Raw genomic sequence first — 27,968 nt, forward strand, 5'->3', positions numbered from 1 at the left:
GGGCACAGGGAGGGAGCGGGAGAGGAAGGGGAAGGGACGGGGACGGGGACGGGGACACAGCACAGCTCGTCCGGCCCCCGCCGCCGGCCCCCGCCGCCGTCCCATCATGATCAAAGCCATCCTCATCTTCAACAACCACGGCAAGCCACGGCTCTCCAAGTTCTACCAGCGCTATGTACGGGCAGGCCGGGGCTCGGCGGGGTGGGCGGGGGCCGTACGATGGCCGGGCGGCAGGGGTGTACGCCAGGGCCCCCCGCCCGGCCCGGCCCTGCCCTGCCCGGGGCAGCGCCGTGGGAAAGGGACCGTGCTGGGACCGCGGACGTGAGGCTTCGGAGAAAGCCGGTCGTGTTTTCGCTGGGAGTTGCTTTTTAGGAGCTTTGGAGGTGAAGGGGGGAGGAGGGAGTCTCGTCCAGCGGCAGGCTTGGCTCGCCGGGCTGTCGCCTGGAAGCGCCGCTCTAAGCCCTGCTGTCCGGCGCGGTGCTGCGTGTCTCTGTGCACGGCAGCGCTGGCAGAGCGGGGCGGGTGAGCTCCTAAACAGAACCTTTCCTCTCGGAAAGTCTCAGTGCACTATGAAATTGCAGATGACGTGAACACGTAATGAACTAGAAAAGAGCATTCTTTTACATGGTAGAAGGCAGGCACAATGAAAATGCAGCACAAACGCTCAGCCTGGATGGAAGGAAGGTGCACCGGAAACTCGTGATTTAGTTGAAGGATAAGAGATTTTAAGATAATGTTTTGAGCGTACTGTATTTCCTAGCAAATATGCTGAGGTCTGCTTAGGCATTAAAATAAAAGAAAACAGCTGGTATTTCTTACAGTTACATAAACAAATACCTCGTTTTCTAGCAGCACAGTTCCGTGGATTTGTGGCCCCTTTTTTTGCAGCTCTGGTTTATGGAGAGCTCATAGTTCATTGGAAGGGATGTATCTTACTTGCACACCTCAGAGCAGAAATGATGACTGTGACGCTTCAGTTTGCACGGTCCGGTTTTGAATTAAAAGAGTGTAACTGATACTGGTCCTTCTTATGTGTGACTAAAGTAGAAGGGAAAGGAGATGAATAAATGGCCAGAGGATACCAGATTTTTCTTGTGAAACCCTTCTGATCTACTAGTTTCATAACTGGGATTTGAACAATTTCTCAATGCTTATAGGAGGGTAATATGTTTGTGTAAACAGAATGCTTTGAAGTTTTGAAGATGCAAATAGCAAATTAAACTAAGAAACTTTCTGGTGTGCAGAAACAGGTGCAGTCATATAGACTGTGTTTTTATGTGTGATTTCAATTATGTGGATTTGTTTGTGGACCTTTTGAAGCTTATGCATTCTTTACTGTCAATTGTACGGGAGGCAAATCTCAAGATTTTTTCTATGAGGGGATGCATCTCCTGCTTTCTAGAGAGATTAATTTGATCAGATCCGTGAAAGAGGTACTTTCTTCTTTCATAATACTAAAACTTATAGTATGGGTCTAACTTTTTCAGGTGATATATATGAGAACAGAACCTGCAACCTGCATGAAGTGAAGTTAATAACATTTTTCAGTTAGGTAGAAAAATACTAATTTATGGCAATTAAAATATATGTCATTATTTAGTCTTTCAAAATATTGCCCCATGGCCATAATTTCAAAGTTAAAAATTAAGTTTCTAAAGAGACAGAAGAATTCAGTCTCAGAAGAGATGTTTCTGATCTGCTAAGAGTTAAGGTTATAGCTTAGGAGAACCTGTTGCTCATGGTGCCCTTGTATTTTAGGGTACTTTTGGAAGTGTTACATCTTGTGAGATTTGAAGCTTTCCTGCTCTCTTCAAGAGAGCAGGAAGCTTTCCTGCTCTTTGGGGACTTCATTTTACTCTCAGTTTATGGATAAAAGTAGTTTAGGCTACCTTGGAGATACAAAAAAATTCAAGCTACTTGAGAACACTTCTGGTTTACTTTAAAAAACCTACTTTTAGATTAGTTTTTTACTGAAGTTCCTTAAAACAATCACTTTTCCACATTTCTCAGTAATACCTTCTTCTGCAACTTGTAAATAATGGCTTTTTGTGTTGAAATGACACAAACAATACTTGTCTTGTTAACTGGCAGATTTAAGGCTTCAGAAGTAGATAGTTTGAGAGTGCTGATATACTTTGTGTTTTACAGTCTGGTGTGCTGTGCGTTGTCAATCCTGTTTGCTTAGCAGAGTGTATTTTCTTTCACAGAGTGAAGATACGCAGCAACAAATTATCAGAGAAACTTTCCATTTAGTATCAAAACGTGATGAAAATGTCTGTAATTTCCTAGAAGGAGGACTGTAAGTATCAAGTTTGAGATGAATGCCGAATACTGGCTTTCGAGTATTTTTATTTCTGATTGCAGTACAGCTTTTCACAGCTGTAGTGTAAATGCCATGCCACTTGAGATTTGTTGTTACACAAGGAATTATATCATTCTGCAGCAAGTGTACATACTCTTTACTAACTGAAGCATAGCTATAAATGCCAAAATGTCTTGGGCAATAATTTTTTTCTTTTCCTAGTGCTGTAATAGCCACAGTGCCATATCTAGTGCCATAATTGTTCCAGATACAAAGATGAGGAGGGAACAGGCAGATGTTGTTTTGCTACAATCAAGCTAAAGATTTCTGGTCACATTTTACGAGGCATTGGTATTTGCCATACCCACTGACTCCCAGAATCACAGAATATTCTGAAGGGACCCACAAGGTGCCTGAAGTGAACAGCCTGTACAGGAAACCACAACGCAGTCCTGGTGTTTTTAGCACCGTGCTCTGACCAAATGTCTAGAAAATGACATACTTTAGAACTGTTCTTTGGCTTGAACTCCTAAAATTTGAGCAGACAGCCTTTATAGTAGGATTCCACAGCCTTTTTATCAGGATTTGGGCTTGCTGTATGAACTAGGAAGAAAAAAATAGGTTTTAAATATGCTAGCAAGTACAGTTTCAACCAAGATATTTTATTAATAAAGGAAAAGCAAGGTAGGAGGAAAGTGAGGCTTATGTGTCTGTCTCTGTAAGACACACAAAAAAAAATCTCTTTTGGGTCATCTTCATTGTTTTTGAAAGTCATTTTGCTGTAATTGAAGAAATTCTGAAATGGAGGTGTGTTTTATTTTGAAGTATTTATTAGCCATCAAGAGTAAATAGATAAAAAGCCACCTTCTAGAAGAAGGGGTCAGAATTGGTGGAATAAGCTCATGATCTCCAGTCTGTCACAGAGATTGTCATAGTCTATTAAATATTATATTTATGGAAATTTCTGGCTACTGAAAGTTGGTCTTCTAACACCTAGATTTTCTGTGTGCAGAGTCAGTTAAATGCTTAGCTGTACCATATCAGCTAGGAGGTTTTTTTTCTTGCTCAAAATGATTCCTGAGTTTTTTTATAGACTGTTTTTTAAATTTTAAATTATTCTTTTCTGACTACTCAACTGGTGATTCTATCATCAGGTTCTTGGAGATGATCTCAAGTTGGAACCATTCTGGCTTGAATTCTGTAAGTGAAAGGCAGAAGACATTTGGAGCTTTTTAAAAATGACAGCTGCTTAACAAGAATAAACTGAGTCAGAGAACAGAATTCTGGCTTTCCTCCTACTGCTCAGTCACAGGGTTACCATTTCAATATTTTTTTCAGTATTTTTTTTCTTTCAGGACAGGGCTCACTTTATAGTTTGCAGTTTACCCAAAGCCCTCAACAGTTTATGTGTAGAACTATGTTTACTTCAAGTATGAAGTATTTGAGAGAATTGGGTAAATAGATGACAAAAGAAGAAACTTCAATTGCTAGGTATTTCCACTGTCCTTTTTGTTTGTAATAGTGTTATCTGATACACAAACATAGTTCCTGCTCTTCAGAAACCAAGGGTTCCCCTTCCCTACCCCCATCCCTGCTCTCTGCCAAGCATTAATGCAGAGCAATTTGCTTGAACAAAAGTGACCTAAAAGATATTTTTTTTAATCTGTGTATTCTCTCCCTGTGATAATGACAAAAACTGAAGGGATGAGTTATGTTCCACTAAATGGGTGATTCAGTTCTGGTACAGAGTTAAGGAAAAATCACAATAGTCATGGCTATGTAGGTTCAGCCTAAAAAATACTTCTGTTTCTCTGGGAATGGGCCTCTTACAGCTCAAAGCAAATGTCAGTGATCTGATGTAGATCTCCTGTGCTTTATGTGCCTTTTTTTGGAAGGCTGTAGTAGAAGAGTGGAAGAACATACATCTTTAGACCTCTTCTCATTCAGTGCCATGATGATTAATGAGTCCATAAAAATATAATTGCTTCTGTGACTGTAACATTGCATCATGACTTATTGCTTGAAGTGTGGTCCTACTTCTCAAGATCAAACATTTTGTAGCACAAATGTTACATGTTCTTTGTTATTAAACAGATCATAAACCTAATTTAAGGCTTTTTTGGTAATCCAAATGCCAGTCTTCATTACATATTTCTTTTTTTTTTTTCTCTTGATGCTCTTCTGAGGTCAGGGAAGGATTCATAGGCACACACTGTTAATCTGTAAAGCAGATTAATCCCTGTTCAGTGCCTGCCTGCTAGTGTGGAATGAAAGTACATTTAATACCTGCTTTTTTGTGGTCTGTTTGAATTGTTTTTAATAAAAAGGTGCACAGCTTGATGTCATTTTTTTATCCATATGGTTAATAATAATTGCTTGTGTGTTAAATGTAAATTGGTCTGTCTTGTTACTTAGTCTTCCATTGGAATTTTATGACAAAATAAAAGTTGCAATGTAGTTGTATTTAGGATAGGTCCAGCTGTTAATAATAGGCCTCCTGTTAATTGAAATTACTGTGAGGATTTGCTCAGCTCAGCCTGAGTTGCTAACTAAGTTTTCCTTGTTTTATTTCCTCATTAGGTTAATAGGTGGATCTGATAACAAACTAATTTACCGACACTATGCCACCTTGTATTTTGTCTTCTGTGTGGATTCCTCAGAAAGTGAGCTTGGTATTTTAGACCTCATACAAGTAAGTTCTTTTTGCTGCTTTGTGTTTTTCTTGGGTTTTTTTTTTATTCTTAATAACTGTAATTCAACTCTAAAGTAGCTTAGAACTTAAGTATTTTGCTTGCCTTTTTTTGGTAATATTTGGAAGGTTGCTTTTATGCCGTGAACATACCAAGAAGTGCTGAGTATTATTTTCAGATTGTTTACAGTTTTCTGGGCTGTCTTTGAAAAAGTCGTTGTTCAAGTTGATGGGAAAGTGAGGAAATTGTTGAGAGTCTCCTGAGCACAAACTGGTTTTTGTTTTAGCTTTTCAAGACCTTTTTTGGCTGCAGGTAAAAATGGCACAGTTCAAACATTTGCTATACAAGTGTAGACTATGAGAACTTTGATGGGCAATGCTCTGTATATGTGTGTGTGTGTATATATTTTTTTTTCTTTTATGTCTGTTAATATATATCCAGACTAACACGCACATACTTTTTTTTTTTTTCCCCCCACTATAAATGCATAATGCATAAATATGTCCACAACCTCTTTGGATTAAACTTTCCTTGTGGCGTATGAGCTTTTTGACAGGTATGCCTTAGAAAAGGAGGGCAAATTCTCCCCTTGGTATGTGTTCTGCTCCAGGGGAATTGGGATGGGTATGGTGGGGATTGTTCAGGAGGAAGATGGTCCATAAGCCTACATTTTTTTTCTTAGTCAGAAAGGCTCAACAGCACAAATGGTTTAATAAGATAACTGCTTAATAGGGCAGAGTGAGAAGATGAGTGTAGGTGGTAAATCTTGCAGCCCTTCCGGTGCTGGGCATGCCACCTTCATGTGGCACCCAGTGGAGCCCAGTTGGGTTTTCCTACAGTGCGTGGGGGAGAGCAGATGCTGTCTAAGGAGAGAAGCTTTCCCTCTTTTGAATCTTTGAGCTATTATATAATTTCTTCAAAGGAAAACAGCTCTTGCTAAAGGATATTTTCAGGAGAACTTCTTGCTGCAGTTTGGGGTCATGGCAAGGCTGTGCAGGTGGCCTGCTCCCCAGTACCACGTGGGAGCTGCCTGCAGGCTCCTGCATTACAGTGAGCTGGCTGAGTTTATCCCTTAGCCAAGGAATTGCTGCAGCACAGCACAGGCCTCTGTGTCTGTTCAGGTTTTGTTACGTGGATGACTAACCCCTAAACATGCAACAGCCTCTGAGTCAGAATCAGTACATTGCATTCCTACAGTTCATTTTTGCCAAGGACATCATAGGTTATAGATTATATGAAGATGATCTGGCCTGCTCAGCCCAGTAGAACAGACACAGCCTATTCAAGATCAGTGACGCCTCAAACAGAACGCCTTCTGCAAGGCTTCCAAATACAGTTTCCTTCCAGCTCAGGGATCCATTGGGATCATTGAGTTCAACTCCTGGCACTGCCCAGGACCCTCCAAGAATCACACGTTGCGCCTTAAAGCATTGTTCAAATGCTTCTTAAACTCAGGCAGGCTTAGAGCTGTGGCCAGTATTTAAACTGCTAAATATGTCTGTTATCAACCTAGTAACAAATACCATGTCTGGTAATATCAATGCTCCTAGGTCAAGAGGCCTCTGACTAAATCAGTGATTTTTTCAACTTAAAACTTGCAAATAAACAATTTCACTGATGATCGTTAGTGAACTCAGATGTGGCAAAAAACAGTTTCACACCGTGAAGTGATTTATGTCATTGGATAAAATGGATCTTTTACATATATATATATGTGTGTGTGTATGTGCATATATATATATATATATATAGAGAGAGAGAGTAAATATATATATAAAACAGTAAATATAACTTACTGTTAAGCCTTTCAAAAGCTTGCACATAATGAGAATTGATTTATTACATAAGTAAAATCTGTCCTGAGACGTGAGACTGTATCAGTTGGTTATTTCCCTGTAGAAACACTGTGCATCTCTAAAGCCTCACAGTTCCCTGCGGACCTTTCTTGAAGCTGCATAGCTTCTCACAGACACCTCCTGCTGTTCAGAACAGCTGCACCAGTGTTGTTCTGGACAGTACATCCAGAAGAGTGCTTGTATGGGTAGGAGGGAAGGAAACTCCCATCTGGATTCTTATACGATCTTTGGTCATAGAGCGTTCTGCAGTATCTATACAATTCAGCGTTAACAAGTAAGGTACACAGTGGTTCTGCCTGTTCATAGCTGTTTGCTGTACAGGGTTGCTTAGTTGTCTGTCACATAGTGTGTCTTCTTACTTAGAAGTGCCAAAATATTTATGAACAGAGAAAAGAAGCATATTCATACATAGACAGTGCAGCCTGAATTCTCTGTTCAGGTGTTGAAGCAAATTGTTTGCGCTTACTACTACTCATAATTATATAGCCCCCAAACTTTTCGAATTAGAGAATTTAAACTTTTCTCTGAAATGTTTTGCTTCTTGTACCAAAAATACTTAAATAGATTTTGATCTCCTCATCTTTATATTTCACATTGTTTCCAAAAATGCCCCAGTGTTTAATTACATGTCAACATAATTCCTTAAATGAAACTGAAATACTAAAAATGCTATTTCCATTTGTAGAGATACTTTGTTTTTCTGACTTGTTTGATTTTGTTTATAAATCATTCAGACTCACCCCAGTACCTACAGCTGTTGAGGATTCAAAATTCTCTTACACATTCAACCATTTGATTATAGCATAGAGTATTAGAGATTCATTAACTATTAACAGTATTGAGATTAATTAAATATTTTTAATTTCTAGACTGGCTCAGAAGAAGGATCTATTTAATCCTCTTAGCGGTAGCAATCAGAATTGAATGTACCTTTTACTGAAAGAGGGCCCTCAGAAAGTTTCTTATTACTTGTCAATCCCACATCCAGGGTAGACTAACAGGATATACACACGGATGTTGAATTGAACAAATAAGCTTTGTTTCTTCCTGAAAGTGTTGAACGATTTTTATACATCTTTGTTTCCTGTAGTTCAGAGATAACACAGGTAAGAGTAAGACATCTGGGCTTTGTTATGACATACATATAATGAATGACTAAGTAAGTAGATATGTATAGTAGTTCATGGTGGAAAGTAAATGATGAAAGGAATCTAGAACTCAGTACAGCACTTTGGGGGTTTCTGTCATGTAAACTGAATAAATGCATAGGAGATTAGATTACATATGGTAGTCTGCAGTTCTTTTCAGCAGAAAGTTTTTGTTGTGATACTTAAGGTACTTTTGTGAATGCCACTTATCCCCCCATTAGGTCAAAGCTGTTTCACAGGTAAATCTTCTTGACTCAGGCTTAATGAATATGCTGTATGCATTACAAATCGTAGACTCTGCCGGTTTGATACTGTCTTCAACTTGGATTTCTTCATTCGAAAGGCAAATTCACTTTGTTAGTTTTTGACCATTTTCTTCCCTTTTTTTCTAAATATAAATACTAGTTTCTTTTTATTATATTTGCTTTCTTGGATTGGGAGATAGGTCAGCACTGTGCTATGCTTAGGTTTTGCAGTCTTTTGAATTCTGTAAATTCTGTCAAGCTATTTTAGCATCTTTGTGTTAGCCTGTGAAGTGCAGCATTTTATTGTGTGGAAGGAAAATCTGTGTGAAAATACAACTAGCTGTAGACTGCCATAAGGAAAGAATGAGGGGTCTTTACAGTGGTACCTTAAACTATGTTATGGACTGAGGAGCCTGTGTCAGCTCCAAGAATTAGTGAGTGTGTTGGCCCATAGCTGTACTTAGAAGACATAATGAGTCAGCAAGCAGCAGAGTCTGTGGGATCAGTTTTCCATGGGAAATTCAATGGAGCCTTTCAAGGTAATGGTGTTCAGTGAGAGGCATGTGGGGAGTGCAGTGCAGTTTATCTAACATGTTTTTCTCAGTTCTTAAGGATAAAGGATTCTGACCAGAGATGCTTTTATGCTAATTAAATAAAAAACAGAGAGGTGTGTGACTGAGATGAGAACTCTCCAAGGGCAGATTGAATTACTTCTGTCCTCAGGTTTACCATTGCTGTTTAGGTGAGGAAGAAGAAGGGGATATTCTTGGTATGAGTTACTCCTGCTGTTTCTAGCTCATCTTTTGTACCTGCTTTTGTTAGTATTTGACATCATTTGTGCTCCAATACGTTTAATTGATTAGGTGTCTTGAGTTTTCTGCTGCCCTTGTGATGTTCCTACTAATGTATGGTTTACTCCATTTTTGTCTTATTTGCTTATTTTAAAAATAAGCCATTTATTGAAAAGGTGATGTTTTTGTTTTGACACGACTGAGTAGAGGGAGCTCCAGGCTTGCCTATATTCAATAAAAATTTTGTGTTTTGTTTCATATAATTTTATGCTCCCAGTGTGTATCTGTCTTCATTAAAGCATATTTCTTACAGAAGAAAAGTGCAGGTTTTCCCTTTTTTTTATGTTTTCTGTTTACTTACGTGGAGATGTGTGTGTTTTTTTCTTTTTGCCATAAAAGATGATAATTTCATAAATAAAGCACAAGGGGGAGCTAGTAATTAATCATGCATGCATCCTTATTTTCCTGCTATTTCACTCCTTTATTTATGCAACTCTTCTAGTAACATCACATGGTCAATCTGAACTGATGTGTGTGGAGGGTGTGTGTATCTCAAAGCAATTGATGTGTTTTCCCTTCTGGTTATTGATCTACAAGTCTGCAGCATTTGAAGTGATTACTGAAGTACTTAAATTTTAGCACTGCTTGCCACAATATGCAATTCATTTGAGTCAGCTAAAATTCAGATGAAAGTGACTCTGATTTTATTTACCATTTCAATTATTGCAGGCATCTTAAAACAGGCCAAGAAATCTTAGTGTAAAAAATCTAGTTTACCTTGCTGACCAGTGTTTTAAAAGATCGTTTATAATAGATGTAGACCTTGGAAATTCCTGGCATTATTCTGAGTGAGCCTTGCGTCATGAGTGGAAGATGGGGGAAATTTCCAAAATTTCCATGAGAAGTCTTTAGGCAGTGAAAAATCTTTGTGAAGGAATAGTCTGCCAGCTGATTTCCCTTAGATTAAAAAATGTGCATTGCTGGTCATGCATTGTAAGCAGAGATTTGTGAGTTTGTTTAGTGTGTGGTGGGGTTGCTGTGTAACAGGTAAAAGTTTAAAAGTAACTGCTCCAACAATGAATCAGGTATTGCTATAGAAGCTTTATTTACTGGAAAAATGTCACAAAAGTTTATGTGGTTGATGTGTGAGCCTGCATGTTGCTACTAAACACATGTGTGTGTGTAGGGGGGTGTTTTTAGGATTCTTGAGTTGCCTGTGTCTTTAATGGGTTCCTTTGTTTTCCAAGGAACTACATAGATGGCAAAGTCAGAGTAGATGAATCACGTGCAGAGTTGGTGACTATATGAGGAATAGTGTCAAACTCTTAGCTCTTGTCACTGAAACCATTGGACAGAGGTTACATTTACACTGTTTCCAATCTTCTTCTTGCAGCTAATGTCAAACAGCACTGTTCTTGTAACTGCATTCTCCTAAGGTGCAAGGAAAGTAAGCAAACATCTTTGTGTTTTGCTGCACATGTTGTCAAATGTGTAGTTTATCTGCCTAACATACAAGTTTTTTTTGTTTGCTCACACCCCTTCTTTACAGAAGACTGTTATTGCTGCAATGAATTAACAACTGCTTGAAGAAAAATCCCTGCTTTGCTTAGCTTCAGTATAATTTAACAGAAGCATATTCATTTTCTTAGTTAGCTTGTCATCAAATCTTATTGTCCTGAGTCTGCCTCTGAATATGCTCTCTGTTCTTAGTTTAAGTGACAGATTTGTATTTTTGGTATTAAAGAGTAGTCTAAATGCATGGATCATTGTTAATTTGTAGTTTGATTTCAACATTTTAAAGACTTTAATACTAGTAGTAATACCAAGGGCAGGGTGTGATCGTCCTCTCTTTTACAGTGTGAGCAGGATCTGAAGACCAGCGATTAAGATGTGAAAGTAATCTTTGTTGATAATGCAAGGTAGACATTTGGGAATGGGTGATGTCAAGCAGATCTCTTTCACTGGGTCAGTAGATATAAATACAAGCCTGTAGAAGCAGGACTTTATCCACAAGGAGTGGAGGTGAATGGAATTACGTCCAGGTGGTGTCTGGTCAGCTGTGGTGCACCCCAGAGCTCAGTGTTGGGGCCAGTCCTCTTTAATATCTTTATCAATGATCTGGATAAGGGGCTCAAGTGTTCCCTCAGCCGGTTTGCAGATGACTTTGTGCTGGGTGGGAATGCTGATCTGCTGAAGGGTTTCAGACAGGCTGGAGGGATGGGCCAAGGTCAGTTGTAGGAGGTGTGACAGGGCCAAATGCCTGGTCCTGCCCTTGGGTCACAGCAGTCCCTGCAGTGCTCCAGGCTGGGGCAGAGTGGCTGGAAAGCTGCCCAGTGGAAAAGAACCTGGGGGTGCTGGTTAGCAGCATCTGAGCATGAGCCAGCTGTGCCTGGGCAGCCAGGGAGGTCAATGGCAGCTCAGCTTAGATCTGCAATAGTGAGGCGAGCAATTGTGCTTCTGTACTGGGCACTGGCGAGGCCATGGCTCAAATCCTGTGTCCAGTTGTGGGCTCCTCAGTACTAGAAAGACACTGAGTGGTGGAGTGAGACCAGAGAAAGGCAGTGGAGCTGGTGAAGGGGCTGGAGCTCAAGTCTTACAAGGAGTGATGGCTGAGAGAGCTGGGGGTGTTTAATCTGGAGGGAAGGACTGGGGGGACCTTATCTTTCTATACAACTATGTGAAAGGAGGTTATAGAGATGCTTCAATCTCTCTCCCAAAAAAGAAGAAATAGGACAAGAGGAAACAGCCTCAATTTTTGCAAAGGGAGGTTTGTACTGGATGTTAAAAAAAATTTCACTGAAAAGATTGTCAGACACTGGAGTGGGCTACCCAGGGAAGTGGTGGAGTCACCATGCCTAGTGTTTTAAAAACATCTAGATGTAGCCCTCAGGGACTTGGGTTAGAGCTGGATTTGGCAGTGCTAGCTTACCTCTTCAACACATTTATCTTTAGGTTTCCAACCAAAACAATTCTGTAATTTATGTCAGATCTATGCCTGGGCCTAGGAAGCTTGAAATCTGATGCCTCTCAAATACTAAGGTGGGGTTCATAAATTATGTGGGACAGAGAATCAAAATGAGGTTGTTTGTCTTCCATATTGCTTCTTTAGGATGTTTGAGTTAGGAATTGAATAAAAAATTGCATACAGTGACAGCTTAATAAATAGTATTAAATACAATGTTGTGACAAAACCACCTTGAAACATACAAAACTGATTAAAATTTCCAACAAGTTGCCATTTATTTTCATGTCATTAATAAATGATCAATAAATTTTTTCAGAAGTTTGTTTTAACTTTGAAGACCCTAAGCTGATTGTTATATTTAACTTAGAGAGATCTTGACATAACCTATGTCTGTAGGAGTTATCCCTTGGACAAAGGGAACTGTGTGTACAACTCTCTAAGACTGGAGAGTCTGAGCACTCCCCACAAGCACATGGTAACTGGCATTCAGGAACTTCAGGACTGCAATTACAATCATAATTTTATTATCTGGACTAACTGGGGACCAGGTGCTCTTGGTGTAGCAAAGTACAAACATAAATGCCAAGGAATCTGTTCCAGAAACACTCAGAGGAAGGTGACGTACAGGCCATATCTGGCAGGGAGCATCAGTGACTGGAGTGCAGCAGCTGCTTGGATTTTAAGGCTTTTATATTCTGGATTCAGAAAGGATTTATTTGCCTGTGTGTGAACTGTTACAGACTTTTCTAAATTTATATGGTAATATGCCTGACAGGATCAGGAGGTGTGACATTAAGACAGATGCCTTTTTCATCCTGGATTCACTGGGTCTGTACTGTACTGCTGCTGGAAGGTGTGATGTTGACAGTTAACAGCAAAGTTAACAGTCTGGTTAACTAGGAAATGCCTGCAACACAGTAATTATTAAAAATAATGATGGGAAAAGCTGGTTTTCTTTGCTTCATACTTGAGTTCTAATGAAATGGGAAGGGAGAAAATTATAGTGTAGATTATGTTACTGGTTTTTTAAGATGTATGTTTTTTAAAACAGTGTGACTTTAAACAGAGTTTTAACCTAAATTGGCTTGTGCATATTTTGCCCTCTACACAGATAACATACTTTTGACATAATGTTAACCACATAATTTCTGTAGATGCCTTTAATCCCTTAAGATCTGACTAGTGTTTAATTTCTGTATTTGCTTTTCTCAAACCTCACACCTAATGGAACTGCAGAGTTTTTCTTAAAGATTGACCTTTGGTGCTTTTTTTCCCCTCTTTGTAGGTATTTGTGGAAACACTAGACAAATGTTTTGAAAATGTCTGTGAGCTGGATTTAATCTTCCATGTAGACAAGGTACTGTGATGACATCCTGTAATATTTTTATCAAGTAATATGTTTGGTTCAGCTGATACTTGGTATTAAACTCTGCTTTACTTTCCAAAGAAGGGTAACAAAGGGGTCTAGAGAGTAAGTCTTGTGATGTGGCTGAGGGAACTGGGGGTGTTCAGGCTGGAGAGGAGGAGGCTTGAGGGAGCCACACTGCCCTCTACAACCACCTTAAGGGAGATTGTAACAGGATGGGGGTTGGTCTGTTCTCCCAAGTAACCATGGGCAGACAAGAGGAGATGGCCTCAGGCTGGATTCCTCTTCCCTGAAAGAGTTGTCAGGTATTGAGCCTGTGGAACTGATGGAGACACTGTAACCAGAAGTGTTCAAGAAACAGTTGGACATGGCACTTACTGCTTTGGCTTAATCAACATGGTGCTGTTTGGTCAAAGGTTGGATTGGAAGGTGCATTTATTAAGTCATTTAAATGCTTTGTGGATCTTTCTGTTTAAAATCTCAAACGGACTTAGTCTTTTTTCAAATGTTTAGAAACAATGTTGTTTGAATATTCCAAGTTATAAGAAACAAGTGTTGTACTTACTAATCTAGTTTAGAGAAATGCTTTTACTTTAGTCACCTTTCATTTAAAAGGACTTTGGCATTTCTTGGTGTAACACCTAAAATGCTGAGAATTTAATATACAGAATTTATTCCTTCAGTTGCATTTTGTGCCTACTGTTTCTCTCTGTGCAGTTGCCTTTCCCCATCTGTGAATATCTTTCTGCATCAATAGCAAAATATGTCAAAGGAAAAGTAAGATAGAAAAAGCAGACTGAAAATAATACCAAGTTAGGTATCTGAAAGAACCCAAAATACTAGTTAGATACTTTGGTAAAAATAATACATTTTCACAATAAAAGCCAATGAAACGTTGAGTTAAAAAGCTCAGAATATGACATTAACCAGTGCAGTGATTTTTAACTTGAGCGTAAATGAACAAAAGAATTCAGTAATCAGACATGAACTTCTGTGTTAAGGCAAGGCTGCCACCAACTGTACAGTAGCATTAGTTGGGCAGCTGTGACTAATTTGATGTCATCTCGATTCTTCCTTTTTTCCCCCCCCCCTCCACTTTAAGTTCATCATTAAAGAATACTTTCCTATAGGTCAGAGAACAAAACAGGAAGATGTATCTGTGAGAATTAAATTAAAATGTTGAATTATCTTTGAACTGCTGATACAGTCAACTTGTCAAGAATCATAATGCACTGAGCCTTCAGAGTTAATGCATTAACTTTATCTTTCTTGTTAATATATTTCAAGTGTGCAAAAGGGGAAAACAGCAGCTGCTCCTGTTTGATCTTGACAGTCTTAGTTATAATGGGTGCTTATGTATGGGTGCTGTTAGGGGTGAAATCTTTAAAATATTTCTATTTTGAGTGGTCTGATACTGAGAAAAGTAAGGATTGGGTAAGTTATTGGAATTAGAGTGGTTCTGTGTCTTCAGTTCTTGGAGCTGAGGGAGGTTGCTTTCTTGCAGTTCTCTTGCGAGAGCTGCCGAAACCAGCATTTTTTGTTGTAAAAAGATGAGGTGGCATGTAGAAGAGTTAAACTACATAATCTCAACAGCTGTTACTGTGTGGTATTTTATGTGGTATTTCTGTAAGGAAGTATTTATGCTCATCATGTGTTTATAATTGTACAGGACTCAGCAGTGACTTAGAGTAACCTGGAGTCAAGACAGATGCTTATTCAAGAATATTCATAGCGTATGATGAATTCATTTGGAGAATGGAATATAGGTGGCAATGAGTGTTTCTAATGTGCTGTAGCAGATGAGGACTTGGGGGGTTGGGGAGTGTAGTTCATACAGGAGAGAATTTAACTTCTCTTCTTCAGGCAGCCAAAAAACTTGCTATAGCTGGAGCAAGACATTTTCACATGTCTTGTGAGGAGGAGCAGCAGGTTTATTTCAGTCCTGCACTGAGTCCAAGAGCCTAATGCTTTCTGATGGAAAAGGCATCACTGAAAGCTATTATGCAACTAAAATAATAGAATACATTCAGCTAGGGATGTAAGGGAATACTTTGGTTTTTTTCACTAGTTTTTGGCACCTATTGAACTATCTCTGGGAGTATCATGATCTCTTGCAAGAGTTTATTATCTAACCAGATGAGTGAACCATTCAGAATCAAATTTCTTGAAGACAAGAAAATGTGTTTGCCAAATTTTCCTGAGAGTTTTTCCTTCATAAATTCCTTCTTCTTTAGAATATGCATTCATGCTTTTAGAGAGTGCATTGAACGTAAAATAGAAAGCACTCTTGACTTTTGTAAAAACACTTCAAAATTGTTATTACAAAACAGCAATTTCAAATTTTAAAGAGTTGATGTTCTCAACAGACAGATCCCTTTTGGAATATAAGATGTCTATTCATTGTGCCTTCAGTCTTTCACTTAAATACTATTTCGAATACACCATTGAAGTATCTTTTGCACTTCATTTCCACTTAATGCATTTTTATTTAAGATTTTTTTGTTGTTGTTATTTCTTGTCAAAAATAATTAGTGATTTTTTAAATAAGAAAATATAGAGACAACACGGTGTATTTGTACATTTAATATGTATTTGCAATGAATGTTAATTTGAAAAGAAAAAACAATTACTGTTTATTTTTCTCTTGCTGCTGCTTACATATGAGCAAACATATATTTAGGAGGAGGGAATCAGTGGATTATGATAGTTATGTAACTTTATTAGTCAAAGCTGGGATTTCCTTTCATATGGAGATTACCTAATAAAATTAATTAAATCCTGTTATTTAGAAAGCTGTCCCTTTAGAAGAAATGTGGGGCGAGACAAAATAGTCAAGCTTCTTTAAAGCCATGTATGTTTTGAACATTTTTAAATGCTGTTTGTTAGACTTCACTATTGCACTCTGAAAGTAGGAAAAAATGTAGAGAAAGGTAAGAACCATGGCCCAAGTCATGGGGCAGTTTGCACTGAGGAAGAAGTTATATATTCTAGAGACTGGAGGCAAAGCAGTAAGAACTGTATGTAAAGAAGGGTTTTGGAAGAGCACAAAGGGGCCTGAAGAAGGGCTGTTTTCAGCTTAGCTAGATACATTAACTATAAATTTGTTCAGAAATACACTTAAAACAAACTCAATTTTGTTTTTTAGGTATGACACAAAAGCAAGGACCGTGATGGTTTTTGATGTACTATCTCCCAGTTATTTGATTTAGATACTTACTTCTGTCCTTGATTCATGGGGAAATTGGGAGAATGTCCAAAATAGTAGTTAGAATTATGCTTTTGAGATACCAGATTGTATCTGTTTATTTCTGAAAAATAGAAAAATACTCCTTGACTTCAGATTTAAATACTAATGTTGGATTAAAATATTATACATTACGTGGTAACGCTGGATTTTTACTAGTAAGTGTGCAGAAAGAGGCCTTTTTAAAAAGAAAAAAACCCAAATCAGGTCTTTAATATGGTTTGAATGCAGACTCTGAAGCAGCAATTCATGAACCAGAGCTTTCATCCTCAAGCCAGGGCTGCAGGGAGGAGAGATATTGAAACATACCTATTTCAGTAATGTCCCCAGCTGGTTTATGTGCTCCTGCAGTTTGAGTCCTAGCTGTCAGTGTTACCTGTAGGTACTGAAGACTCCATATTTATCAGGTGTCTCAGAATGTCAGTTCTACTTCTGAGCCAAATCTTGGGATCTGTGTTGGGTGAGCATCAGAGTCTCTTCCTTCTCAGGTGTAGCCCAGAGGAGTATTTGCACATCTACGTGTGAGCAATTTGTTTCATCTTGTAGAACCTGCCTCCTAGAGGTGTTAGTGCTGTTGATGCTAACTTATAATAACTCTAATAATTGGGTGGAAGATGGGAACAAAGAAAGAGGAATGTGAACGTTTCTTAGTATTGATAAGTGGTATAGCAGATGAGTTTGTAAGAGGTATGAACAATGAAGATACTGGAGAAAGGAATATGAAATTATGAGCTTTTTTTTCCAACTTAGATTAAGTGCTAACATTGATTGACTTACAGAATACATACTTCCCTGTATCAAGGTACCTAGACAATTTTTTCAGATTGTATGTGGGATATTTTGCATTTTTAAATTCTCTTTTGATCTCTTTTAGGTCCATAATATATTGGCTGAAATGGTTATGGGTGGAATGGTTTTGGAGACCAATATGAATGAAATTGTCACTCAAATTGATGCTCAAAATAAACTGGAGAAATCTGAGGTAAGAGTGATGCACTGTGTAGTTTCTAAACTAAAAACAGGATTGTAGTAAATGCATGCTATATAATGCTCTTTGTCCTTCATAGCAAACTGAATAGTGTAAGCTGCCTGCTTATAGTGCCAAAAATTTGCAGTGTGTCTCAGGGTGTTGTACCTTTCATCAGAAGTAATAAACTGCTTAGTTGCTGCTGGTTAGATTGTGCTTTTTGTGTCTAATTACATTGTGCACCGTTGCTATTAAGATACTTCTGTAGTTCTCTAAGTTTCTGTTGTAGAAAACCTTTTAGTTCCAGCCCATTTATTATGCTGGACTAGTGACTTCAGTGCTTAAATGAAATTAGGTAAAGAAACAGTGTGTCTTCAAAGACTACATATTCCTGCCTGATAGTATGCTTCTAAGCACCTGAAATAAATAGCAGCAGAAATGCTGCAACACAAGGAAATAAATTGGACTGAAGTGGACTAGACAGACTTTGAAGCCCAGTTTTAGACACTTCAAAGTAAATATGAATTCTGAAATTTTGATAATCTGAGCCTTTGGTCTTCAATGAGTGAGAAAATTATATTCTGTATTTGTCCATAGTGGGCTAAGTAAGAGATCACAAAAGGGTTTTGGGAATCCTTTTTCAATTCAACTGTTGTTTAATTTGTGTTTAGGAAAGACATTTAGATTAAGAAAGGATCTTAGAATTATTTTATCTTTGATACAGAATATTACTGTCCCTTTAACATCACTATATGTGCCTTTTAAGCCAAAATGCTTCTAATATATATTTGCTAAGTCTGTGCTGGATTTTAAATGATGGGAGTAGTTCCGCAGAGGAATATATCAAAACAGTAATATCCAAGTTTCTAAACAGGCCTTTGCTTGAATTGGAGACTTTCTGAAGTTGAAGTCTGCTGAGCAGACTGAAATGTTCCAGGTGGCATAAATATGAACTAAATGGCATTTTAGGAGAGGACCCAGAGAACTTCTTAGTTCTAACTGAAGTGCAATAAAGAGAAAAATTAATTTTTCAGGTTTTTTTGTGGTACAGTGTATACTGTTCTTATTCTGCAGTCTCAAGCTGTTCTGTTTCAAGTTTTTTGAATGCATTTAAATTTTTGTTTTGCACAACTGCCAAACTATATTCAAGAACTGGTCAACAATATGTGAAAAACAAGAAAAAGCTAGGTATGATATGACAAAATACATAGCAGTATGCTTCTGAAAGGATTTTGTAGTAGATTTTGAACATGTGCAAAGTGTTCATTTTAATGTTTTTCTCACACTCAGAATGAAACACTGATCACAGAGATGAATATTTGGAGTTATTCTCATAAATTTTTAATATGTTTGAATAACTTCTGTATACATACACTTTTCCTTATTTGATAAAAAAGCAGTCGTGTTCCCAGAAGCTGAACTTAATCAGCAGTTGTGCTCTACCATGTATTATGTACATTATGGTTCTATCTGAAAGCATTCAATTATGTAAATTCTGTTGTCAAATCAACTGTAGACCAGTCTCTGACTAGTCTTCTGAGATACATTGACTCAGTGCAGCCAGCTGCAATACTTGCTGTCTTCCATTATTCATCAAGTCATTCTTTCTTTTAAGAGGTTTTAATATAAAAGTAGATGGTAGATGATCTGAAAAAAACCCACACAGAACATGAAGTATATACAAAGCAAAAGGAACTTGTTCCTTTACATTCAGCAATGAATTAAAGAAGGTAAAGAAGTAGCAGTGATAAATTAAAACACTTTGTGACTGGGATGAAGCAGAACATTTCACAGTCTGCTCACCACAAATACTTTCTCTTTCATTAGTTCAGTGACTATTTCTTTTCAAATTTAACAGTTACTGTAATGCTGAGATACATTGCAATACATGATAATTATTTCCTTAATCATTAATAATTTGTTTCATGTATATCCACAGAAAATTCCTGATTGCTATTTCCTTTCCTTTTATCTTTTTGATCAAGATTGTAAATCTTTGAGTATGTCTTTCCTGAACACTTATTTCAAGATGCAAGCAAATCCATGTAAATCAGAATAAGTAATAACTTAATAAATTTTGAATGCTGGTCACTAAAAAACCGAAGCTAGTGAAACTTCTTTGTTTTCTTTAATTAGAAAAAAATAAAATACAGAAATTAGTATTAATGTAGTCCGTAGTATATAGGAGTGCCACCTGTGCCTCACAGCACTGTTGCTTTAGTCCCTTTGGCTTTTAGACCGCCATCATACCTCTTGCATTTACAAAGCAGCTATTTTAAGGTTAAATGGCCTTTTCTTTTATAGCTGAAATGATGAAACTAATAAAGCTGTAACTGGGTTACATTTTCAGAAATACTTCAATTTTTATTGTGCCCATCTGGCTTTCAGTAATATACAAAATTTAACTATTTAACATCAGGTAATTGTTTAGTTATGCACTAGGTTTCTAAACAGGCTTCCACTTAGAATTTAGTGAAAAAGACTGAATGTATTTATGAAATTTACATATATTTGAGCAAAATTATCAGCTCAAGGAATTTGTGAATACTTTCAACAGAGATTAATTAAGCCATATAAGGGAGTCCCTAGCTTTGATTTGTGATTCAGCTAATATTATTTGGATGGGTTACAGAAGAAACTATTTGTACCCTGAGAAATGTTGTATTGTATGCATTTCCCTGCCTTTCAGTTTAGTGTTAATCTGTGAATGGGTTTCTGGTCAATCCTAAAGCCAAAAAATCATTGTGATGAAGGGAGGGGATTCTTTGGGAGAGGGGTCATTGGGATTTTATGCTGAGCTTCTGGAAGTATTGTAGGTAAACCTGGGCTATCTCTTCTCTATTTGGAGTGTTCAACTGCGTGTGATTTAGACTTTTAAGCTGGGCCTCATTTTTTCTGAACCTCCTGATCTTTTCTGGCTCTTTCCATTCTTCTCTCTTACAGACCTTTATCTTTCAGTCTCCCAGACAGGACAGGTAGACAAAGGTATTGCTGATTTTAGAAAAAAATGTACTTTTAACAAAAAAGGGAAAGCAAAATGATGTCAAAGGCAATAAATTACGTAGGCCAGACTCAAAAATTATGTGTAAAAATACCCATACTAGTCCTTGTAGCCTACTTTTTGTGCTAGTTTCTTGTAGTTCCCTCATCTTTTTATTGGCTATAGTGTATTTTACTAGCTTTTCATTGACATCATATTTTTTATTTTATTTCTCTTCCTGCATTTTAGAATTTAACTTTTCTTTGTATCATTGTTAAGAAGCAAAGGAATATGAACTTATGTGAATACTAGCCAAAAAATCCTGCGAAATTAATGTCAATAAAAAATGAACTCAAGATAACAACATAAGATATGATGACATAATATGAATTACTATTTTGTTGGGAGAATTTTGTCCCTGATAATCTAAAATAAGTAATAAAAATTCTCTTACTTCAACATTTAGTATTTCCAGATAAAACAATGAACTTTTATCTGCTTGCAAAGAAAAGTTTCAGAATAAGCTTCAGGTTAATGAAACATTAAAAATCCCACCACCAAAACCAGCAAACTGAAGTATAGAGAGAATAAAATTATCAGTGCAATTTGTAAAGATGATGTAGAAATTCCAAAGTTGATGATCCAGCCTTAAGGATGTTGTACATAAAGTGAGAAGGGCTGTCAGCATGTACTCAGCTTCAGATGTACATTTGCTGTTATTATAATCTGGATGTCCAGATTTTGATCTAAGATATCCTGGTAACTGCAGTCCCTGAACATGAATGTTAGCAAAGAACAGAAAAAGGAGAACGAGATAGTATGTTTGAAGTTCAGTTTATGGGCAATGTCACCTGCCATTTGTTGATTGAAACATTTAGTTTAGCTCAACAGTTTGAATGTCAGTCAGTGTTAATGGCAGTACTTGAAAGTTAATTTCCACTTGTGTTAAGTCTCTGTGTATTCAAACTGCAGGAATTTTAAACAGGTGGAATCTTAAGCAATTGAAACTTATTTATTAATAGCTTTGCTCTTTAATTTTTATGTGATCTTCCAGGATAGTGTACTACAATACCATTAAAATTTAACAGATATAACTACACAATTGGATTTAGTAGCACTGAGTTGTAAAAGCATTAGCTAAAAATAGTTCTTGGTAACATGAAACATTTCAACCTAAATTTGAAGTAGGCTACAGAACATGCTGAAAATCAAGGATGTGACCTTTCTCTGCCTAATATGTTAACTAACTTGTAACATATAGTCTGTATTTCATTGGTAACATTAGGGAGCTTGATCTCAGATTTTTGGTTTGGTTTCTTTTTTGTTTTTGTTTTTCTTTTCGTGCAAAGCTACTTTTCTTTTTCTGTGTTCTGCTCACACATATTCTGTTTTTATTTTTGGGTCTGGCAATGAAAAACAAACAAAGAAATAATTAATCATTCCCATCCATTACTCTTTTTGTGATTCAAGTGCTTAAAATTTCTAAGAGTATGTCTTAAGTCTTTTATCTGTTTGGCCTCATTTTGATATACTTGCAGACTTCATTTTGGTTTTTCTCTAATTACGTTCATTTATTTAACCTCATGAGCAGGGGACATGATCATTCCTTTATATTATGTATCGCATCCTTTCATGATTTCATATCCCTGCTGCTTTGAAGTCATACTTGTTCTGAAAAGAAGCATTGCTATAAAACACCAGCAGCAGAGAGGTCCTAGTACCTCTGAAGTATCTGGAAAAGGGTGGCTTATTTTGCAGTGTTAGCCTTCATTATTTTGTTTTCCAGTAGGCTGTGTTTTTTTAACATATTTATTTTAGTGCTAGCTAGCTAGCTCTATGTAGAGTAATTTGGGATGACAGTTGTAACATTTTTATTTGTATATGCATATTAACAGTGTTTGTGATGTGTAATACTTTACCCAGATGATCTGAATTTCTTTTTAAAGAGTAAAATGGGTTGCATATCACTTTGATATGAAGTTACCAGTTGGGCATTCTAAGAAGGGGTGATGATAAGAACAAATAAAATTGATCCCAATAGTGGTTAATAATGAGCTAAGTAAATTAATGACAGCTTATATTTCTCACTTGATAGATTAGGGTCAGTAGAGTAAGAATCCTGTTATTAAATGTATCTATTTCGATCTATGAAATAGTGTCTTCTTTTACATATATGGTATTGCTCTTTAAAAGTGTATGAATATGTTTACAAGCATTTTTTTGCTATAATGGAACCTAAAATTTCAATATGCAGCATTTCAACATTAAAGCACATCCTTCCACAACAAATGAAATTGAGACTACAAAGGAGCTGCAGCAAAACTGTGTTGTATTGGCTAATTATTATACCAGCTGTATGAAATTCATAGTCTTTCTGAAATTGCATTAATTATGTCTTAAGCTTCACTTTCACTTGCTTCAGTCATTTGCTTGCTGTGACAGACAATTCATCATTCTCACTGCATGTTTAAAGCTTGTTACATGTTTTGTTTTTTCAAGTGGAACAGTTTTTTCTTTGCATGTCACCATCTTACCTGCTGAATTACATGATAAAAAAGGCAGGTGGAACTTGTTGAGTTCAGTGTTACAGTGGAAGCTGTATTAATCAGGTGTCTCTAGAAAATGCCTCAAAAGCACACGGGGCAGAAAGCACTTACTTGTTGTACTTTGTGTTTGTAAATACAGTTCACTTCCAGTAAAAGGAATGGAAGGACTGCTACTAGTTCACTGCCTGACATGCTAAAAAGGAGTGCTGAGGAGTTCAAATATAATAGCATTTGAATTGTATTCATTATCCAGCTTGAGAGTTCAAGTGCTTTTCAGTCATTTTATCCATTAGACATTTTTATGAGCTGTTTGCTCTCTCTTAGAAATGCTGTGTAAGTGTATTTTGCTTGATAGGGTGGACATTAATTGTGCTAAATAGCATTCTGCTATATGTTTTATGTATCCGCTATTCTTCAGACTCACTTAATACAGAGAATTCCAGGAGAAGAGAATGTAATAGCTTGAAAATCTCTACTCCAGCATCTGATAGTGAAAGATAGTCTTGCTGTCAAAAAAAGAGGTAATCTGACAATCAGAGCAGTTTTGTCAAGGATCTTCACTGATCTCGATCCAGAGTGGTCTTCATGAAATGTGACTGTTGGAAGTTGTGACTGGGTAGGGGGGTGGAAGGGCAGTGCTTGTGTCAATTGTGGTATTTTTAATAATTCTCAATTGTGTCTCCATTGTGTCCTATGCCATTGGGGCGGGAGGCAGGGACTGTAAGTCTGTATAAAGAGGATAGTAGCAGGTAGGTAAAAATAATAACCAGTTATACTAAAAATTTTATTTGTCCATTAAGAATAAATAACTTCCATTAAATTAGGGTAAAGAATCTGCATCCAAGTCACCCAGAAGGCACCTCTCCTTTGAATTGCCAGCCATGTGCTACCATGTCATTACTTATTATATTTTGCTGTTTTCCCATTGTTTCAGTTGTAGATTGTATAATTCATTGCTTTTAATTAGTGTTTTCATCTTTTCAGTGGAAACCAGTTTACATTACCCCATTTTGCTTAATGAATTTTTCTTCCATTTCTGCAAATAGAACTTAAAGGATTAAAAGCATTTACTGTTTTATCCAATAAGACTTCACTGGAAATTACCTCTTGATTTAAAATTAGTATTTCCAAGTTCTCAGTTATAATAGGATGGTGTTGGGCATCTTCATGCCTTCTGCACTGATTTTTAATAAATAGAAAGAAATTCCAGTGTCTAATACTGCTGTTTTAACTTATTGCAGATTCAGGGATGCAGATTTTAGATACTTGTATTTCTCAATACTGCTAGTATTAGGTCCAGGTTTTCTCCTTTAAGCAAATACTGCTATTGAAAGAGCTTGTGAAGTGATTGACCTGGTAGATTTGGTGACGTTAAGGAAAATGAAGGAAAAAGAGGGTTTCAAAATACTTTTTTTCACCTGTTGAGTTTTACTTAGTCTGTACTTCTGAGAACTGATAATTTGGGCTTTGGCAGGGCCAAAGTGAGAGCAAATTTGCTGATATCACAGATGCAGTTTTCTGAGCTATGTTCTCTGCCCCACATGCTTTTCTCAACTTCAGCATGTCTCACACGGGAGGGTTTGACAGGGAAGATATTGTTAATAGATGACTTACAGCTTTCTGGTCTCTGTTTCTGCTTCTGGGAATCATCCCAGAAATGATCTAAAATCTAGGGATTTATGACGCTTTAGCCTTTCCACGTAAAGGGTTAGTTCAAAATCAGAAACTTCAATCGGTTTTATTTTGACTTGGGTTATGTTTTTAAGGAGAGAAGGAAGAACAGTAAGCTAGGATGTGAAGTGAAAATCTTATGTTAGCTTGACTTTATTTCTTATAAGAGAGTAGTAAAAGGGAGAAAATACTTTTCTTCGTAACCTCCAAGAAGTGGAGTTGTTATCTGACAAGTGTGTGGGGTGTCTGTCTCCATTTGCAAAGTTGACCAGGTGGACACTGTGGAAGTGAGGTGCACTCTTCAGTAATTTTACCTTGCACTTGCAATGAATTTCAGTGAAAACCAAGAATTATACTTTGAGTGGTAGTTATGTACCAACGCTTTTTAATAATCAAATATGACACAACCTTGTTGAAGTTTTTCTGCTTTCATTTTGCTGTATTTCTTGTTCAGAAATACTTTGTGTGCAAATGGACTGGTTTTTTCAGTCTTTGAGAAACCTAAAATTAAGGATCTTCCATTTCTGTGGGTTTAGTCTTTTTTTAAACTAGTTCCTAGCATCTTGCTTTGTTTTTTTGTGGATTGCTCCTTTTTACTGGACCCGTAAGATGCCACACTCTAAAACTAGTAAATCACACTGTGATTTTTATTGTTTTTGAATATTTTTAATCCTTTAAAACATTAAAATAAAAGTTAATTCTTTTTACATATTCAGAGAATTTGTAATATGATATCTTTTTCTGCTAATAAGAGTTTTTCTTATAAAAATCTCCCATGCTTTTTTATTTCCTTGCAAAAATAAAAATTATTTTTACACTTCTGTGGGAAGCCTCAAGTAAAACCACACTTCAAATTCTAAATCTGCATAGAGGATCTGCATAGAGGAGAAACATTGCTGTATCTAAAATGAATAGTATGGTTTTTTCACAACATCAAAAATAGTAGTAACACTTAGGAGTTTTGTTTTAATGGTCCTTAAAATAACAAGGTTTTCAGTAAGTGTTTTCAGAAGCAATAGGGAAAGATGGATTTTTGGTATGTCTTCAGGTCTCTGAGCCATAAATTGTTAGCATTTCATAATATACCCCAGTGTACAAACTTGGCAGCTACTTTAACTAAAATCATAACTAAATGGAAGTCAGCAATTCTCTATTGTAAAACTTGCATGTTTATACAGAAAGGCTCTAGTTTTTGTATGCAAAGACAGTGCATGCAGTAGAGAACTTTCATAAAAAATAGGTGCTGTGTAATAGTTTACTTTGGCATAACTATGTTGTTGTGTAATGCTCAAGGGGATGCAGATATGTTAGTGTATAATTAGTTGCTGTGGGAAACAGGTTATTCTAGTTGGGCTGTAGAAATAATCCGTCTGCATGCTCTTCATCAACCATAAATGCAAGGTGTTTATCCTTTTCATCTTAGTCTAAGCCACCTTGAAATACCTCTGTGTGTACATATATATGTATTTTTGTACGTGTATATATATACACACACGTGTGTGTGTGTGTGTGTTTGTTCATTGATTTGACTGACATTCAGCACCTTGTTGCTTTGAGGTTACTTATTCTGAACCTGTAAGCAATGCTAGTCAAGTGTGAACCATGTAAACTTTTAGAATAGGTAAGAGGCAAAGGCAGCACACTGGACACCCACCACCTTGAGACTGTCTGTTCTGTAACGTGCACATCACACGTGCTTGGATAAGCCTCCTGTTCCTTCCTCCCATACTTTTCCATCCAGTTGACATTACACATTTTACCATAAAAAGACTAATATGTGAACTGTTTTCTCTTTCTGGTTTAATATTTCCAAGTAACCCATTTCATTCCAAACACAATTACCATGGGGTTTTTCTAATTGTGTAACCATGGAAATACTTGAAAAGTTAGTTGTCTGTGTAGATTGCTAGTGAGCCTTCTTGTGACTGACTTTGCCTGACTTGCATTTTTCCTCACTTTATATACAGGCTGGTTTAGCAGGAGCTCCAGCCCGGGCTGTTTCAGCTGTAAAGAATATGAATCTGCCAGAGATCCCAAGAAATATTAATATTGGTGACATCAGTATAAAAGTACCAAACCTGCCCACTTTTAAATAACATGGCTACTCCAGGTAATACCAAGGAAGAAATGTAATAGAGATTTACTGCATAATTGTTTACTAAATAAACATGTCTAACTTTTACTGTTTGGATAAAACTCAAGGTACTGCATAGGCATAACCTGAAAAATCAGTGTGTGGAGTTGAATGTTGCTTTTGTCTTGTTTGTGAAATTAAAGGAAAGGGGTAGTTCCCATGTGATTTCTAAATTACATTCCTATGCCCTTGCAAGGCATATCACTGTGTCTCAGCTGCTGCAGTATTTTGGGGAAGTATTTAAGATGTTCTTTACTTTGTATAACCTATAATGCTGAGGTTTTTTGTATATTCACCAAAGTCTATAATTGGTGTGTTCTTTAACTTCTTCTGTTTGTCATGTTTATTTCAGACTTAAGTGCAAATGTTGCATGAAAACATTTAACTCATCTTTTGTTAAATAAAATCATAACAAGCTGGACTTCGAAATACCTGTTTTTAAAAGTCTACTGTTTGCAATAAACCATGTTATTTCCTATTCATGGAGCCAATTGAATATATATTGACAAATACTGTTGTAGCAGACATTGATGTTGTAGTTTAATCTCTGAAGGGCTTACACAGGGGTATTATGCTGAACATACTGGCTCTTTACATTTCTCACAAAATCTGTTCATTATTATACGGAAGGAAAAACTGCCTTTACCGAAGATTTGATGATTTTTGTTTGCACATACGTGTTGTTACTTACACAATCTGATAGACTTTCACTGATGGTCGGACTTTTAGGGGGAAAATGGGGCCTGTGATTGCTCTGTCTTGTGAGAAGCACAGAATGGGCTGAGGACATCATATTTGGGCAGCTCAAACCTGTACATGAGAGTCTATCAAATAATGTGGTAAAGAAAGGCACTCTGGAAAGATAATTGGGGATACTTTAATAGGGCCTCTGTGCCTGGTGACATTTGTGATTCTCTACTTTGAGAAATAGATTTATGAGACACATAGTATTGTCAAGATCTCAGAGAAATCTAAGTGCTATCACCTCTGCGTAAGTTGCTCAGCTCTTAAACTCTTCTGTGATTTAAAAAATATAAAGGGGGATAGTGATTGTTTTTTATAA

The 27,968-nt window shown here is 37.0% G+C and overlaps 1 protein-coding gene across 3 annotated transcripts; it reads left to right on the forward strand.

Annotated features, from left to right (window-relative positions):
- Positions 1-39: 39 nt before the first annotated feature.
- On the forward strand, positions 40-27,968 carry AP3S1 (adaptor related protein complex 3 subunit sigma 1). 3 transcript variants are annotated; one of them, XM_084225845.1, is made up of 7 exons: positions 40-175; positions 2,208-2,299; positions 4,883-4,994; positions 13,283-13,354; positions 17,482-17,589; positions 26,739-26,881; positions 27,258-27,968. In XM_084225845.1, the coding sequence occupies exons 1-6, from the start codon at positions 107-109 to the stop codon at positions 26,865-26,867; spliced, it is 582 nt and encodes a 193-aa protein (XP_084081971.1). In that variant the 5' UTR covers positions 40-106; the 3' UTR covers positions 26,868-26,881; positions 27,258-27,968. The 3 variants fall into 3 exon arrangements, with proteins under 3 accessions (XP_084081971.1, XP_084081972.1, XP_084081970.1); XM_084225846.1 differs by lacking the exon at positions 27,258-27,968 and adding an exon at positions 20,518-20,559 and having other exon boundaries at positions 26,739-26,871; XM_084225844.1 differs by having other exon boundaries at positions 26,739-27,968.

The sequence above is a fragment of the Fringilla coelebs genome (assembly GCF_963513975.1).
Source record: "Fringilla coelebs genome assembly, chromosome: Z".
In the NCBI taxonomy this organism is placed as follows: Eukaryota; Metazoa; Chordata; class Aves; order Passeriformes; family Fringillidae; genus Fringilla; species Fringilla coelebs.